At 40.8% G+C, this 16426-nt stretch overlaps 1 protein-coding gene across 2 annotated transcripts in view; it reads left to right on the top strand.

Moving 5' to 3' along the window:
- The window catches only part of LDAF1 (lipid droplet assembly factor 1), a 125918-nt gene that overhangs the window by 36761 nt on the left and 72731 nt on the right, over nt 1-16426 (top strand). For both annotated transcript variants that reach the window (XM_069734191.1, XM_069734190.1), the window contains exon 3: nt 12168-12336. In XM_069734191.1, coding sequence (XP_069590292.1) covers nt 12168-12336 — 169 coding nt within the window. The remainder of the gene's footprint in view (nt 1-12167; nt 12337-16426) is intronic.

Genomic DNA, 16426 nt, shown 5'->3' with positions numbered 1-16426 from the left:
TGAATAAAAGAAACAAAATACTTTACCATTATTGCTAATTAGGGCAATAGGTAGGTTTGACAATTTTATATTTTGCATTTATGTATGTGTTATTTTACTTTTATATACACTATCTGTATTTGTCTTTTATGCACTTCCAGGACCTGTGTATTTAGTCATGTGACGGATGAAATGCTTGTGATAGGTTCTAGGGTGCTATATATATATATAGCTACCATTTCTGAGATTATCTAGGCATGAGTAAGACCCGTTGTGGTTGTTAAGTCCTTCTCAGTCCCTGGCTTACTAGAGGTAGGGATCCAGAGTAAATGACACGCAAACAAGGTATTGTGTGATCATATACAGGGGAAGCCCAGGAGCACATCTCTCTCTCTGGGCTTTGCCCTCCCTTTATATAGAAAAGAATTATACTTTTACAGACATGCGCACAAGCGCTCATATTTCACTATCTCTTACATAAACAATCTATACCAGTCTTTATCAGTAGAAAGTTAAGGTACCGTCACACATAGCGACGCTGCAGCGATACCGACAACGATCCGGATCGCTGCAGCGTCGCTGTTTGGTCGCTGGAGAGCTGTCACACAGACAGCTCTCCAGCGACCAACGATCCCGAGGTCCCCGGTAACCAGGGTAAACATCGGGTAACTAAGCGCAGGGCCGCGCTTAGTAACCCGATGTTTACCCTGGTTACCATCCTAAAAAGTAAAAAAACAAACGCTACATACTTACCTACCGCTGTCTGTCCTCGGCGCTCTGCTTCTCTGGTCTGGCTGTGAGCGCCGGGCAGCCAGAAAGCAGAGCGGTGACGTCACCACTCTGCTTTCCGGCTGACCGACGCTCACAGCCAGAGCAGGAGGAGAGCAGAGCACAGCGCTGGAGGACAGACAGCGGTATGTAAGTATGTACTGTTTGTTTTTTTACTTTTAGGATGGTAACCAGGGTAAACATCGGGTTACTAAGCGCGGCCCTGCGCTTAGTTACCCGATGTTTACCCTGGTTACCAGCAAAGACATCGCTGAATCGGTGTCACACACGCCGATTCAGCGATGTCTACGGGGAGTCCAGCGACGAAATAAAGTTCTGGACTTTCTTCCCCGACCAGCGATCTCCCAGCAGGGGCCTGATCGCTGCTGCCTGTCACACTGGACGATATCGCTAGCGAGGACGCTGCAACGTCACGGATCGCTAGCGATATCGTCTAGTGTGACAGTACCTTTACATCATCTGGAAGGTGAATAAAGGCTGCTATTGAAAGAAGGAATGCACACATGATTACTTCCATAAAAGGAAATGTCAAGTCAGCAGAAATGTATCTTGTTGTAAGCGAGAAGATAAGATGGATTGTTTTAGTTCAGTCTGATCTCCACAATTCCCCCCTTTGACATTTTCTTTTATTTATTTTATTACCACAGGGCCAAAGACAAAGCCTTTATTTGGTATTACACATGTACATGCTTGTATTCAATAAGAGAATCAAATCTAGTATTAATTCTTCCGTTTAACTCTCGCAACCTTTTCTTTGTATTGCAATAAGTACAGATATTACAAAGGGATAGCAAAATAAGCGCAATAATCAGTATTAGCAAAGGATAACATAAGAGAAGAAGGAAAAAAAAAAAAAAAAAAAAAAAAAACTTTATACTCTTGCATCTATTACACAAAGTTTATCTGTGCATACTGAGATACTCTTGAGCACAATCTGGAATAGTACGTATATGACTACAATAATCATAACTATATGTATTATGCTCTGCATAATCCCAGCAACCCACCCACCGATTCCTCTGAACCAGTTGGCTGGGTTAAGAAAAGAAAAGGTATCTGACCACCAGCTATCCTTATTCTGGTCATTGTCTTTGTCATACTGATCCCTGAGTCGTTGTACGTCCTTTAATTTAAATGTCATACTCATAGTACTATTCGGGTCTATATAATGACAGCAGGTGGGTCCGATGATTTGACACATACCCCCTTGTGAGGCAGTTAGGTAATCCAATACCAGGGTATGTTGGTTAGTGACTATTATAAGCTGATTCTGTACAGCTATACTAGTGTTTAGTATATCCAATATATCCCAGATCTGATCATCTAGATAATCCGTGGCTCTAACTAATTTATCCCACATCTGTGTTAACATAGGATAAATAAAAATGGTACTAGCAATTTTGTTAGGAATTCCCATTTGTACTATATGTGGCCTCCCCGAGGGACGTGGTGAGTTATCTGCAGCTCTTTTATACAGTGTGTGCTTGGGCACGGCTTGCATATTCACTTGTTTATTTGAAATTATGAATGTAGCCGGGGTTAGGCGTCCTAATGTACAAGTACCCTTTATACCTACGGGAAGCCATTTATATGCTCCTTCTCCGCATATCCAAAATGTACCTTCAGGCAGATCCCATAGAGCTGAGTGCTGCAATACCAATCTGTGAGCCAAGTCCACAAATTTAGATACATTCTGAAGCATACACCAAGAGGGTTTTTGTCCCAAGGGGCTACAGTACCCGGCTGCGGGATTCCCACATACAGGCATTCCTTTGATATACTCATCGGATTTATTACAAACCAGGTTCCCCGGCTTACTTGTACAACTGTTTGCATCACCTTGGGGGAACAATTTAGAATGTTTCCATTTTCTATTATGTATGTATCTTTCCAATACTACAGGTTTGAAAGCATCAGAGGGGGGGACGGTTGTACTGAAACTAAGCTGTAGATTTTCTGTGGGGACCTGTCCTAAATTAGTTAATCCAGTCTTATTTCTAGGTACCCATTTTCCTCCCCTAAATGCTAAATATTGTAGATGTGTGTTACTCCCTGAGAGATTACCCTGCCACCAAGGAAATTCTACCCATCCCACAATTGGTATGGCGATTGTAGTATTCCACAGCCTAGCATTACCAATTTGGTTGTTGGCCAGGTTGTCTGAACAATTAGGCCAAGCGAATATTTCTTCTGCTAATACGGGAACTGCTAGAAAAGGTATACTTGTGGCTGATACCGGCGAATGGGTACAGATCCAACAATCTGTCAGGGTTTGTGTATTGTTTAACAAGTCATGCACTAATTTTCTATGATGTTGTACGAATCTATTGTTCAAAGGGGCTAGAGAATTCAGTCTATCCCACGCCTCCGTTGAGGTTATCATTATTAACATCAATATCATGAGTTTATACTGCTTTTCTTGCAATGGCTTGCATGTATCCATGATGCCTTTCCTTCAAGCTTGACTGATGTAGGTGTTGTCAACAGGACTTGGAAGGGTCCGTCAAACCTTGGTTCTAGAGCCTTTCTGGTGTGTCTTTTTACATAGACTTGATCACCTGGTTCCAACTTGTGACTTCCTTCTGTGTTGTCAGGATCTGGAAGGGAAGCAAAAACTTGTGCATGCACCTTAGTTAATTGTTTCTGAAGATTTTGCACATAAGAAGTCAATGACTCGATATTTAACACAAGTTGCTGTGGAAAATAACATCCTAAATTGGCAGTCCTGCCAAACAAAATTTCATATGGAGACAGTTTAGTCTTACCCCTTGGGGTATTGCGTATTGAGTAAAGGGCCAGTGAAAGGCATTCTGTCCAAGGCTTTCCTGTTTCAGCCATGGCTTTCTGTATTTTTAATTTTAAAGTTCCATTCATGCGTTCCACCTTACCAGAACTTTGAGGATGGTACGGAGTGTGTAACTGACTTTCAACACCCAACATTTTCAGTACATTTTGAAATATTTCTCCAGTAAAATGAGTACCCCTATCTGACTCGATCACTTCAGGGAGACCGTAACGGGGTATCAGTTCGGCAACTAGCTTTACAGCAGTGTTTTTAGCTGAAGCCTTCCGAACTGGATAGGCCTCTGGCCACCCCGAGAACATGTCCACACATACCAACACATACTCATACCCATTACTTTTTGGCAGCTGGATAAAGTCTATTTGTAATCGCTGAAACGGGTAGAGAGGTCGGACGTGGTGCTTCATAGGGGTCTTTGCTGTCTGTCCGGGATTATGTGTCAGGCATATAGCGCATGCAGCACAATAGTCTCTTGCATAGTTGCCAAAACCTGGAGCCAACCAGACTTGCTTTGCCAGTAGTGTCATTGCATTTGCAGACACATGAGTAGGGTGGTGCAGTCCACCAACTACAATCGGATACCAGGCTCTAGGTAGACATATTAGTCCATCTTTCTTCCAAATTCCCGCTTGTTCTTCTGCCCCTTCCTTTTTCCACCTGTCCCTCTCCTCTTCTCCTGCATCTTCCTGTGCTTGTCTCAGTCTATCTTCAGTATTTTCTGTGGGGTTTACAGTATGAACCTGTTGTAAGGGTTTGACAGCTGCTGCTTTGGCTGCTTTATCAGCCCTATCATTTCCCCTAGATTCCCTAGTGTCGAGTCTCACATGTGCAGCTACCTTGATTACTGCTACTTCTTTTGTTTCTTGTGCAGCCTCTAAGATCTGTTTGATCAGAGAAGCATGTTTTACAGGTTGTCCTGACGCTGTCATGTAACCTCTAGCTCTCCAGATTACTCCAAAATCAAACACAATACCATGTGCATACCTAGAATCAGTGTATATATTAGCTGTCTGGTTCTCAGCTATTTTAAAAGCTTCAATCAATGCTGTTAGTTCTGCTTCTTGTGCAGACTGTTTCGGTGGAAGCGGTTCTGCTTTGAGAGTTTCAGATTCTGACACAACTGCATACCCTGTATGGAAGTTACCTGTGTCATCTGCAAACCTACTACCATCTATAAACAGCTCTAAATCTGGATTTTGAAGTGGTGTTTCGGATACATTGGGTAAGCCTACCGTTTCTTGTAAAATGAGCTCTGTACAATCATGTGTGTCTGTAGGGAAAAAATTTGTGTGTGTATCAGTGTCCTTATTCCCCCCTTCAGACTCGAGAGGTAGCAGTGTAGCTAAATTGAGAGTCTGAAGCCTAGCAAATGTGATAGTAGAGGGGAGCAGCAAAGAACACTGAAGCCGCAAATGTCTGGCCATGGAAATGTGTTTTGGTTGGACCTGGTTTAATATCCCATAAACATCATGTGTAGTTTGAACTGTGAGTGGATACTCTAGGACAATTTCTGATGCTTTGTCCAACAATAGTGAGACAGCAACAACTACACGTACACAGGTTGGCGCTGCTCTAGCTACGGGATCTAACCTTGCTGAAAGATATGCAATTGGTCTTTGTTTCCCTGCATGCTTCTGGGTAAGAACTCCTGTAGCATGGGAATCAACTTCTGCAGCCATAAGCTGAAACGGTTTGGTGTAGTCTGGTAGCCCTAACGCTGGAGCTGAAACAAGGGCATCTTTTAATTGTTGGAACGAAATCTGACCTTCTTTTGTCAACAAATAAGGTTCACTTTTTACACAGTCATACAGTGGTTGCATTAGTTGACTTGCATGTATAATCCATTGTCTACAATGAGACACTATTCCTAAAAATGCTCGTAGCTGTTTATGATTTCTAGGCTCATTCATCTGTCTTATTGCTTCAGTTCTTTGTGGTGTAAGATGCTTTTTACCTTGAAAAATGCAATGACCTAGAAAGACCACTTTGGTCTGACAAACTTGTAGCTTTTGTCTATTCACTTTACACCCTTCTTTTTCTAAAAAACATAGTAAACTCACAGTGGACCTTTCTGCAGTTTCTAGATCTGGGCAGCAAAGTAGTAGGTCATCCACATACTGCAAAATTACTACCTGTGGTTCGGGTTCAAACCTCTGAAGGACTGTTTGTAGGGCATTTGAATAAAGAGTAGGGGAGTGTATCATTCCCTGTGGAAGGCGTGTCCACGCCAACTGTTTGCCCTTAAATGTAAATGCAAACAAATGCCAACTATCTTGGTGTAAAGGAACCGAGAAAAATGCATTTGAAAGATCTATTACAGTAAATACTTGAGAACTGGCTGGTATCTGTGATAGTAACGTATGAGGATTGGGTACAACTGGGGTGATTGGATCTAGAACTTTGTTTATTTCTCTTAGATCATGTACCATACGATATTTGGGCATAGAACTCTTATCAAGAGTTCTCTTCTTGACTGGATACAGAGGAGTGTTAGCAGGTGATTGTATCTCTACAAAAAACCCTTTCTCTCTATATCCCTCTATCTGTTTTGTAATCGCTAGTTCCTGCTGGGCACTCACAGGGTATTGTCTGAGCTGTGGGAGAACAGTTCCTGGTTGCACAGATAGTTTTACAGGAGAGATATGCAATAGTCCCACATCGGTGTCACCCTGTGCCCACAGTGTTTCTGGGACCATTGAGAGGTCTAGATCTGTAGTGTACTCTTTTTCTTCAGCATAATCCTCAAAAGCCTGAATTCTAACATATTGTTCTAATGTTTCTGCATCATCAGGGATAGTCAGTATAACTGTGCCATCTTCCCTAAAATTGATGTTAGCTTCTAATTTCTTTAGGACATCAGTTCCTAACAAACATGTTGGGGCACCTCTGGCATACAAAAATCTGGATGCAAAACATTTAGGTCCTAATGAGACCTCTAGGGGCACAGTATATGGCAGTGTTCGAATTACCCCATCATAACCCTCAGCAAAAGTTGTTTGTTCTGAAATATCTTCCGGATTCGGAAGAAAATCTTGATTCAAAATTGAGGAAGTTGCACCTGTATCTATCAAAAATGGAATCTCTCTCCCCCCCACATTCACCTGTATCATAGGTCTTCTAGCTGGTAGGGAAGTTTGTAACACATCGAGTCAATCTGAATCTGGTATGGGACCATCTATGATGGTAGATTTCTGCTGGTTGTCCGTTTGGGGAGGGTTATTTCTGGGAACAAATTTGCCTGACTTTATATCTGCCAACTTCTTCCTGCACTCTCTTTGGAAATGACCTGGCTTTTTACAGTAGTGGCAAGGAAAGTTGTGTTTCACTCTTCCTCCTGTATTAGCTTGTGCTATTCTAACAGGCTTACGATTCTCTCTCATATCCATGACTATTCCTAAACATCGTTGTTTCACAATATTTGGTTGTTCAATTGTTCTCCAATCTGGAGTAGAGGATTTAAATTTTTCTCTAATTTTCGGATCTAGCCCCTCTATTAATTGTTTTGTAAAAAGTCTCCTTACTGAAGCATCAGTCAAATCCAATCCTTCATCCCTAAAGCTATTTTCTAATTCTTGACTATATTCTTCAATACTTTGCCCAAATTTCTGCATAATCACACCCGTAGATCCCCTTTCCCTCTGTTTTTCTCTCATGAAAATTATTAATGCCTCTGTGAACTGGGTACCTGATGCTTCTGTCTGTAAGGCACCCCCTTCTGCCACTGGTCTATTGGGCTGTAGGTGTGTCAATAATTCCTGAAAAAGTCCGGGGGACATTTTCATTCTACATAATTCTTCCCCGTCCGCCCAGACCCCAGCATGAGTCTGCATGATTTGTTGTATGTATTGTGCAAATCGGATGGGATATTGAGTGGGATCAGGCGCATTATGCAGGAGGGACATACCTTCAGCAGGGGACCAAGGAAAATACTGTCGGGTCTGGTGATATCTAGTTCCCATTACCCCGTCAGCACCAGGTTCCCTAAAGGGTCTTGGTACTACCCTAACAGGGGCAAGTACAGCGCCATGTCTAGGTGTACCACAGACTAGGCAATCATTTCTCCAATCTGGATTTTGTTGTCCACAGTGTGAACATACCCATCCTCCTACCCCACCAAGATTGGGATACAAGGCTGGAAATTGTTTTCCTCCTTCTGCTCCTCCAGATGGTACAAATGATTGGGCTTTTGGATCTAGGTAAGGTGGTGGGATTATGTCACAACTTTTTCCCTTCCCCATAATCCATTTGGAAGTGTCTGGATCATACTTCCAATTCTCCTCTTTAGCTGTTTTTGAGACCTCTATCATACAGTGTATGATTTCTTCCCACCCATTGTCTTTGATAATTCCACCTCGTTCTTTACTCAGTCTTTCCCATTCAGTGCTAAACATAAGTGCTTCTGAAATTCCCAATTTTTCTCTTACCCTTCTAATCTGACTTCTGACTGTCTTCCCACATCTTTCCTGTATGATATCTGCTGCTTCCACTTGTCCTAAGACGGTTTTTGTCTGTTTATTTCCCATTTTTTTTTTTTTTTTTTTTTTTTCAATATTAGCTATTTCTACCCCAGGTGACGTTTGGACAATCACTTATCCTAGGTGATGTCTCGTTGCCTTCTCTCCTAGGGAGCTAAAATATTGAAGGGCTGATCTGCTCCATTCTTTCTAATGTGCAGAATGTACTTAAGTGCTATTATGCACGCAAACAGACCCAGCAACACCATACAGATCACAAAACTTTCTGTGTCAGTTAGCATACTTGTCCCAGGCTCATGGACCCGCGTCCTGGGCTCATTCTATCAAACCTTATCCAGAAATGAAGGAGGTTAAGCACTTAAATGAGAGTCAAGCATGGGCGGAGGTCTCCCCGAAAGGACGCAACCACATGACCCAGTTAGGCTGACTTCCGTGTATAAGGCTTATACCCCAACTATTTCGGCTTATTTTTCTACGCACTTTTGCTCTTCTTTCACAACATACCACAACCTTCACTCTGTTCACACACTGCCAGGGACAGGACTCATAAATCTATACAATATAGTAACCCGAGTTTTATAGGTATCTACTCACTACTAGACTAACCCAGCGTGACACGGCTCATAGAGATCTTTCGGATAATACAAGGCAGATAAAAGAGAACTAATAATGTCTCTTACCTGGCCAGGTTTTTCAGTTCATTTGCCGTCCATTATCCCAGATCTCCATTGTCCGTATCCGCAGGTGAATCTCGAGCAAATACTCTCATCTCGGGTCCCCGTTCGGTGCGCCAAAGAAATGTTAAGTCCTTCTCAGTCCCTGGCTTACTAGAGGTAGGGATCCAGAGTAAATGACACGCAAACAAGGTATTGTGTGATCATATACAGGGGAAGCCCAGGAGCACATCTCTCTCTCTGGGCTTTGCCCTCCCTTTATATAGAAAAGAATTATACTTTTACAGACATGCGCACAAGCGCTCATATTTCACTATCTCTTACATAAACAATCTATACCAGTCTTTATCAGTAGAAAGTTACATCATCTGGAAGGTGAATAAAGGCTGCTATTGAAAGAAGGAATGCACACATGATTACTTCCATAAAAGGAAATGTCAAGTCAGCAGAAATGTATCTTGTTGTAAGCGAGAAGATAAGATGGATTGTTTTAGTTCAGTCTGATCTCCACATGGTCGAAACGCGTAGCCGTTCTCTGCGCAATCACTTATTCTGTCTGCCATCTCTAAGGATTATCCTGTTTTTATTACGTTGGATCAATAAAGAAAAAGTTTTTTACCATTTATCTGGAGCTTGAGTATATACATGGTTGGATCTGAGACCACAATTATGGTCTGGCCTGTGGTCCTAAAATCAAAGTTTGTGCTGAATGAAGTTGTCTCCCATAGTCTTTAGACATAAGCAGTTGAAATATTACACTTGGAAGCCAGGAACAAAAATTATGTTCTAGTGTTATAAAATGTTCACGTCTTTGTCAGTGGGCAAGCTTACAAAATCAGCAAGGGATCAAATACTTATCTCCCCCACTATATATGTATGTGTTCTCCAAAATGTGCAATAAAAGTGATCAAAAAGTCATATGTATTCCCAAATGGTATAATTAGAAATGTGAGTTCTCTATGCAAAAAGCAAGCTGTTATACAGCTCTATTGGTAGAAACATTCCATAGTTATGGGTCTCAGAAGATGGCAACAGAAAATCAGAAAACGATTTGATAGAGAGGGCACCACTAGGGACAATAGAACCTGATATATATACATATAACAGACCAGCTCTACCCTCTCCTAGTGTTTCCTCACCCATCCCCTATAGACTGAGCCCTCGTGGGCAGGATCCTCTCTCCTTCTGTACTTGTGTGTGCCTTGTTTTTCTCATGTTTCTTGTACCGGTCTATAATTGCCCCTTCCACGTGTAAAGCGCCATGGAATAAATGGCGCTATAAAAAATGAATAATAATAACTATAAAAATGTATGGGCAGTGTAAGCCTCTCAGACCAAGTGCTCCAACCATAACTGGTGAAGAAGACCAATGCTTGGTTTAAAAAGATAAAACCACAGAAATATGCTGGGGAAACAAAAAGCGCAATAGGGTCTCATATGGTGGAGAGGGACATAAAGATGCAGGGAGGTGCTCAACTGGTAAAGTTTTGTGCCAGACAACAAAGAATGAAGAGCAATTATCAGCTGCTGCAGACCACGGGTTAAAAAAATGGAGATATGCCAGAAGAAAATAGGTGGACTTTCTGCGTTGCTGAAGGAGATCCCAACAAATTCTAGACCGTGTGGGTTGTCCTAATGAAGTCAGAAGACTTTGAAAGGTGTTGATAGTCTCCTGGGATTTCTTTGAGACGACCTTCAGTAGCGCAGAAAGTTCTATCTAGGCTTGCACGAGATCTATCTTCCTAGATAGCGTTCCTCCATTCCCCATGGCTCGAGGTCAACCTGAAGGCTGTTAAATAATAATTACAGAATGACATGGAAGCAATTTTTACTTATTTTGGCATCAATAGGAACCGTTCTGCAATAGGAATGTATGAATATATAAAGGCAATTGAAGCCGTTTTTACCAATATGTACTTTGTAACCACACATATAAATGTTATGCATCATACACGTAGCTGTTGGACTACCCGTTGTGTGGATCCAGCACCCTCTGCACCACTGGAAAACCCTTATAAGGCCTTGTGCACATGGCTCCTCTTAGACGCCGGCGAGTTTTCCCAGGCAAAGCAACTTTAGGAAAACGTCTGCTGGTGGTTTTGCCGTCATTCTTGCAGCATCTGTGCCTTATATCCATTTTATAGGGCATTCTTGTGATTTTTTTTTTCCAGGTAGTATCTGTCTGAAAAAGGTTTTGCGTGCACATAGCCTAAGATGTCCTGCAGTATGTTTTATTACTTGTTGATGATAATATCGTGTGATCTTACATCTGTTCTAAGAAAGGGAGCACTATCATTACCACTGACTTCGGCAATTGTATGAACTCAGCCCACGTCCCTGATGTTTAAGAATTATAACACAGGTCTGCAATGGTAAAATTGGTTGAAAAGTAAGAAGTGATTTTTATATATTTTCGATTGCTGAACTCCGTGAAAATATTGAAAAAATTCTTTCAGAGTTTTTTTTTACAAACACTGACTACATAGGCTTTTTCTTGAACCATATTTTGATCTTTGTGTGACCTTTCGTGGATGATTTTGGTGTCATTAGTTTAGATAGAAATTAATGGACTCAAGAACATAGTTGTGGAAAGTTTGATCCCACTAAAGTTCTCCTGCCACCACTCCACGTAAAGCTTGAACTGATGAAGCAGTTTGTAAAAGCTCTACCTAAAGAAGGAAAGACTTTTAAGCACCTGTGTACCAAGTTTCAGGGACTGTCCAAAGAAAAACTGAAGGAAGGCATTTTTGTGGGTCCTGATATTTGGAAACTCAAGAAGGACAACGTGTTCGAAACAAAAATGAAAACTGTTGAGAAAAGGGCTTGGGATTCTTTTAAGTAGTGAAGACATTTCTACGGAAAAACCAAGATCCAAAATTTAAGTCCATCATGGAGAACATGCTGAAATGTTTCAAAGCCTTGGGGTGTCTGATGAATTTGAAGTTACATTCCCATTTGGACCACTTTCCTGAAAACCTTGGTGCTGTTAGTGAAAAGCAGGGACAAGATTTCATCAGGATATCAAGGAGTTGGAACAACGATATCAAGATACCGTAGATGGAACGTGAACATGGGGGCAATTGCTGGATTCTTCACAGAGGAGATCAGCAGGCCTTCTATAAAAGAAAAGGTGTCAAGAAAAGCTTTGAAGAGAAAAGGAAAGGCACAAGAATTTACCAATAAAGTTTCAGAATGAATGCTTACGTTTTATATAGAACATTGTGTAAAGTTTTGGCTAGAATAAAGATTTTTCCCTTATATGTAATTTCATGTGCGTTTTGTGCAAAATCCATACGTGAGTCTTAAATATAGAAGTGTTTTTGACAGCCGGGCATAAGAAAGTGTAAGAATCAGGTATTGGATTTGAAACTATTTTTATAAACCCAAATTTTGCATACCTGTGTAATTATCGTTTTCATTATCTGCTTTGTTTCCATGTTGGTGTAGGTGGCCGCCTTTATGAACTCCCCTGTTGGACAGTACTTGGATGAGCGTCCATTTCTCTCCTTGTCACTCCTGGTCTTTATTGCTCTGTCCGCTGTCCCTGTTGGCTTATTTCTGACTGTAATTGCCGGAACGGCAGTGACTGCCTGTCTTGGGGTGATCATTTTGGAAGGTACGATACATTTAGGTTTATTCTAGTCTTTTTTTTCTTTTTTTCCTTAATCTGTATGAGGCAAATATATATATATATATATATATATATATATATATATATATATATATATATATATATATATATATATATATATATATATATATATATATATATATATATATATATATATATATATATATATATATATATATCTCTCTTGGTAATATCTTTTCATACTACAGAAATTTTGTAATTGGGACTATTTTTTGAGTAGCTACCATGTGGCCTCCTGATAAGTTTCTCGTGGAATCGTCCTGATAGAAGCATACCATCGTGGCAGGCCGGCTTCTCACATGAACGTGCATGGCTTGATTATGCGCACTGCAAGCTATCTGCCAGCACATATATACTGTTATTGCCAACACCGATGCTCTCTTTTGATATTGTGTACAATGCAGTCATGGCTGCTAACATCCTGGGGAGCAAGCATACACACTCCGTTGGGTATCAGAAGCATCTAATGCACTGTTCATAAGATCAAAAGTGGAGGCTATGTTCTTCCAATATAAACTATCTAGAACTCAAGACACCCTGTGGAGCTTATAGCCCATGTATACAGATTGATAGTATGTATTACCAGCATTGTATATCTCTTTAGATCGAGTGAATATTTCAGCCAGTGAATCTGACCAAATCAGGAGCATGTATGGTCTAACTACGTTCCCCAAAGTGTCAGAAGCAATGGCTGCATTGTTCATAAGATCATAAAAAGGCCAATGTTGGCAGTATATATCATACATGCGCTCCTTAGCTTGCCTTGCTCTTAGGATCAAAACGGGAGCACACCCAAAAGCTGGGAACTCTTGGAAACGAAGTAAGAACAGCCTGAAGAAGGTCATGTAATGTTGGTGGAGCCCTCTGAAATTGATGGACATATTCTGTTGATTGAAATCCTGTAAAAACACTGATTTGTGTTAGGAAAATACGTAGTATGCTTTGTAGTGCATATGGCTCAGATGTAGGGTGGGTTTCTTATTAATCATGTTCACGGTAAAACCCCTTTAACAGCGCACTTCACTACTCTAAAGGCCCCCATATACATTCCCCCACAGTCGGTGGCATCAGTCGATGGTGTAATATCTAAAAGGGCCTCCCAACTCTACCTAGACAGATAATGTTGGAAAACAGAAGGAAGATAAGACACCGCTGGTAGGGTCTCTTACAAGAGAACACAGGAGCCGAGCGTTTGTGTATGGGGGAGTTGGGTCTGTTGAACAAATGTCTTCAGACCGGAATAGGGAAAATAAACACAGTCCAATAAATGGTAAAACAAAATGTGAGTAAATTCAATTTTACCAGCCAAACCGACTTGAATACAGATGAATAATCCTTTCTGGTAACTTCAGTTGCACATTCTTTACAATGAGTGTGGGTCTTAACTATTGTTATCTCACAACTGAATTTGTCAGCTTTTCATCCCCACTGAAGACCGGCTGGGTCAGAAGAGACTAAAGAAAGATGTTGGGAGATGTTTTAAAATATTTTTTGGTTTCAGAAGTTAATCTATCAACCGCAATAACATATGGTTGGGGCGGTTTATCACCAGATAAAATTTTCAAGTAAAATACTTTAACTTTACTCACAAAGGTACAATAATGCAAGCTAGTAAATACCAAGCACCTAGCATGCCATTCTCTTTCTCAACCTTGGGTTTCGCCTGTTGACTTCTTCAAGGGCCAACTGAATATTCACTGTACAAATAGCTCAGCCTTTAATTCAGGTCATCCAAACCAGATGCACCACATTATAATCAATATGGCCTTTCTGCTTTGGTTTGCATCAGTTATTGAGCAGATCTGTTTGTCATCTGAGTTCTGTTTTTCTAGCTCTAGAGCAGCGAAACGAAACTCAAAAATACAGCCGATAACTCTGCTCTATACACTTGGGGAGAAAGCACCTTTAAACAGGTGTTTGTAGTCAAGTTTCTGACTTGGCATTTATTCCTGGTCATGTTGCGAGGCTTGTTAAAGTGCCCGACATTGACTTGTAGGGTGGCTACCTCTGCCCTATAGTACTTTCAATATAGTTTTCCCTGAACCAGTTTGCATACTTTTCCCTTCTAGAACCAAAACTTTGCTGAAAAGGTATTTGCACATGGCCAATGAACTCAGAACTAGGACAGAGCATGAAACATTTTGCACTTTTTATTGAATGTAAGCCTAATAAAACAGTGTGGCTGGGTGTAATGTAAGCAAATATCCGTGATATGATTTAAATCCCTGGTTTGTACTAACAAGACAAAGATTAATGGAATTCATTCAAATTCTGCACATTGCATACAAAGAATTATCTTGGGAGCCCCATACAGGTAATGTCAGTGGGTGGAAAAGCGGCATGATTGCTTTTGATTAACTCAACAATGCATATTATTGACTGTTCATTGGCCTATCTTCACCTATATGCGCTGCTTTTATTTCCTTTCCTTTTAATTTTTCCTATTTCGATTAATCACATAAATCACATTGTATACTTTGTATTTGTTTCTTATAATTATCTTTGCTAGCACATGACAGAATACTTTTTTTTTGCACTGTTGGATATTTGATGCGTAAAATTCTTTATTATGTTTAAGCACGCTGAATCTTCTATACAAATTATTATACTGTTTTTCTCTCATTCTTATTTCTGAGCTCTGGCAACAATTGTTTGAATCCCATTATTGCTTTGTCTAGCCATGCTTCTCAAGACTTCATCTCATTTATTGTTCATTTATGTTAAAAAATTTTAATACCTTACAATATTTTCTCCTACCTTTTTTAAAAAGTCCTTTCATCTTCTGTCAAGGCGTAAAGTTCTCTTCAGTTTTTCTTTAATTATATATATATTATTAAAACAGATATAACTCTTACAGAATGGGGAACCTGCCACAAGGTTTTCCCTATATAAAGTAGTCATCACCTGTACAACTTCTAGAATTCTGTATATTAAAAAAAAGTGCTTTTTCCAGAAAATAATTACAATTATACATTTAGTTTGTACATGATTATTTCCTTTTGTGTGTATTGGAACAACACAAAAAAAGAGAAAAAAGGCAAGTTGGACCTCATTTCACACACAACCCCAATAATGGGATGTACAAACTTGTTTGCTCCCTTAACTTAATATTTGGTTGCACACCCTTTGGAATAAGTAACTGCAATCAATCTTTTCCTATAACCATCAATAAGCTTCTTACTACTCTCAACTGAAATTTTGGTCTATTCTTCTTTTGCAAACTACTCCAGGTCTCTCATATGTGAAGGTGCCGTCTCTCAACAGCAATTTTAAGAGCTCTCCACAGGGGTTCAATGTGTATTTGATCAGGACTCAGTGTTAGCCTAGTGGCACTACATTGCGACCCAAAATTCTTTGATAATCTTCAGATTTCATGATGCCTTCCACACAGTCAAGACACCCAGTGCCAAAGGCAGCAAAACAACTCCAAAACATCTTTGAACTGCCACCATATTTGACTGTAGGTACTGTTCTTTTCTCATTCCGTTTTTGGTAAACAGTAGAATGATGTGTGGCACCCCAGGAGCTCAGGTACCACAGTCGTATTGCCTTCCTCTCAGGGAGGGTAATGCCATGCCTGGAGACAGGAGGAATCCCTTTGGCAGGTAACCTTACATGCAACACATTCTGACTCAAGGCCAGAAGGGGGAGCTCTACACCCGATTTGAGGGGAGCTGCTCTCTCTCTGGTCGGGAGGATGAGTCACTTGCTAGGCAGTTGCTAGGCAGACTACCAGAGAGTTGACAGTTGGTAGTAGACAATGAAGGAGCACAGAGGTACTTAGTTGCTACAGAAGGACTGCTACTGGGCCTCTCTAAGGCTACGTTCACACTAGCGTTGTGCGCCGCTGCGTCGGCGACGCGACGCACAACGCACCGAAAAACGCACGCAAAAACGCTGCGTTTTTCGACGCGTGCGTCGTTTTTTGCCGAAAATCGGACGCAAGAAAAATGCAACTTGTTGCGTTTTCTTGGTCCGACGCTAGCGTCAAGGAAGACGCACGTGTCGGAAAACGCAACAAGCAAAAACGCATGCGTCCCCCATGTTAAACATA

The sequence above is a fragment of the Ranitomeya imitator genome, chromosome 7 (genome assembly GCF_032444005.1).
Source record: "Ranitomeya imitator isolate aRanImi1 chromosome 7, aRanImi1.pri, whole genome shotgun sequence".
Taxonomy (NCBI): domain Eukaryota; kingdom Metazoa; phylum Chordata; class Amphibia; order Anura; family Dendrobatidae; genus Ranitomeya; species Ranitomeya imitator.
The sequence above is the reverse complement of the archived record's forward strand: the minus strand, read 5'-3'. Positions and strand labels throughout refer to the sequence as shown.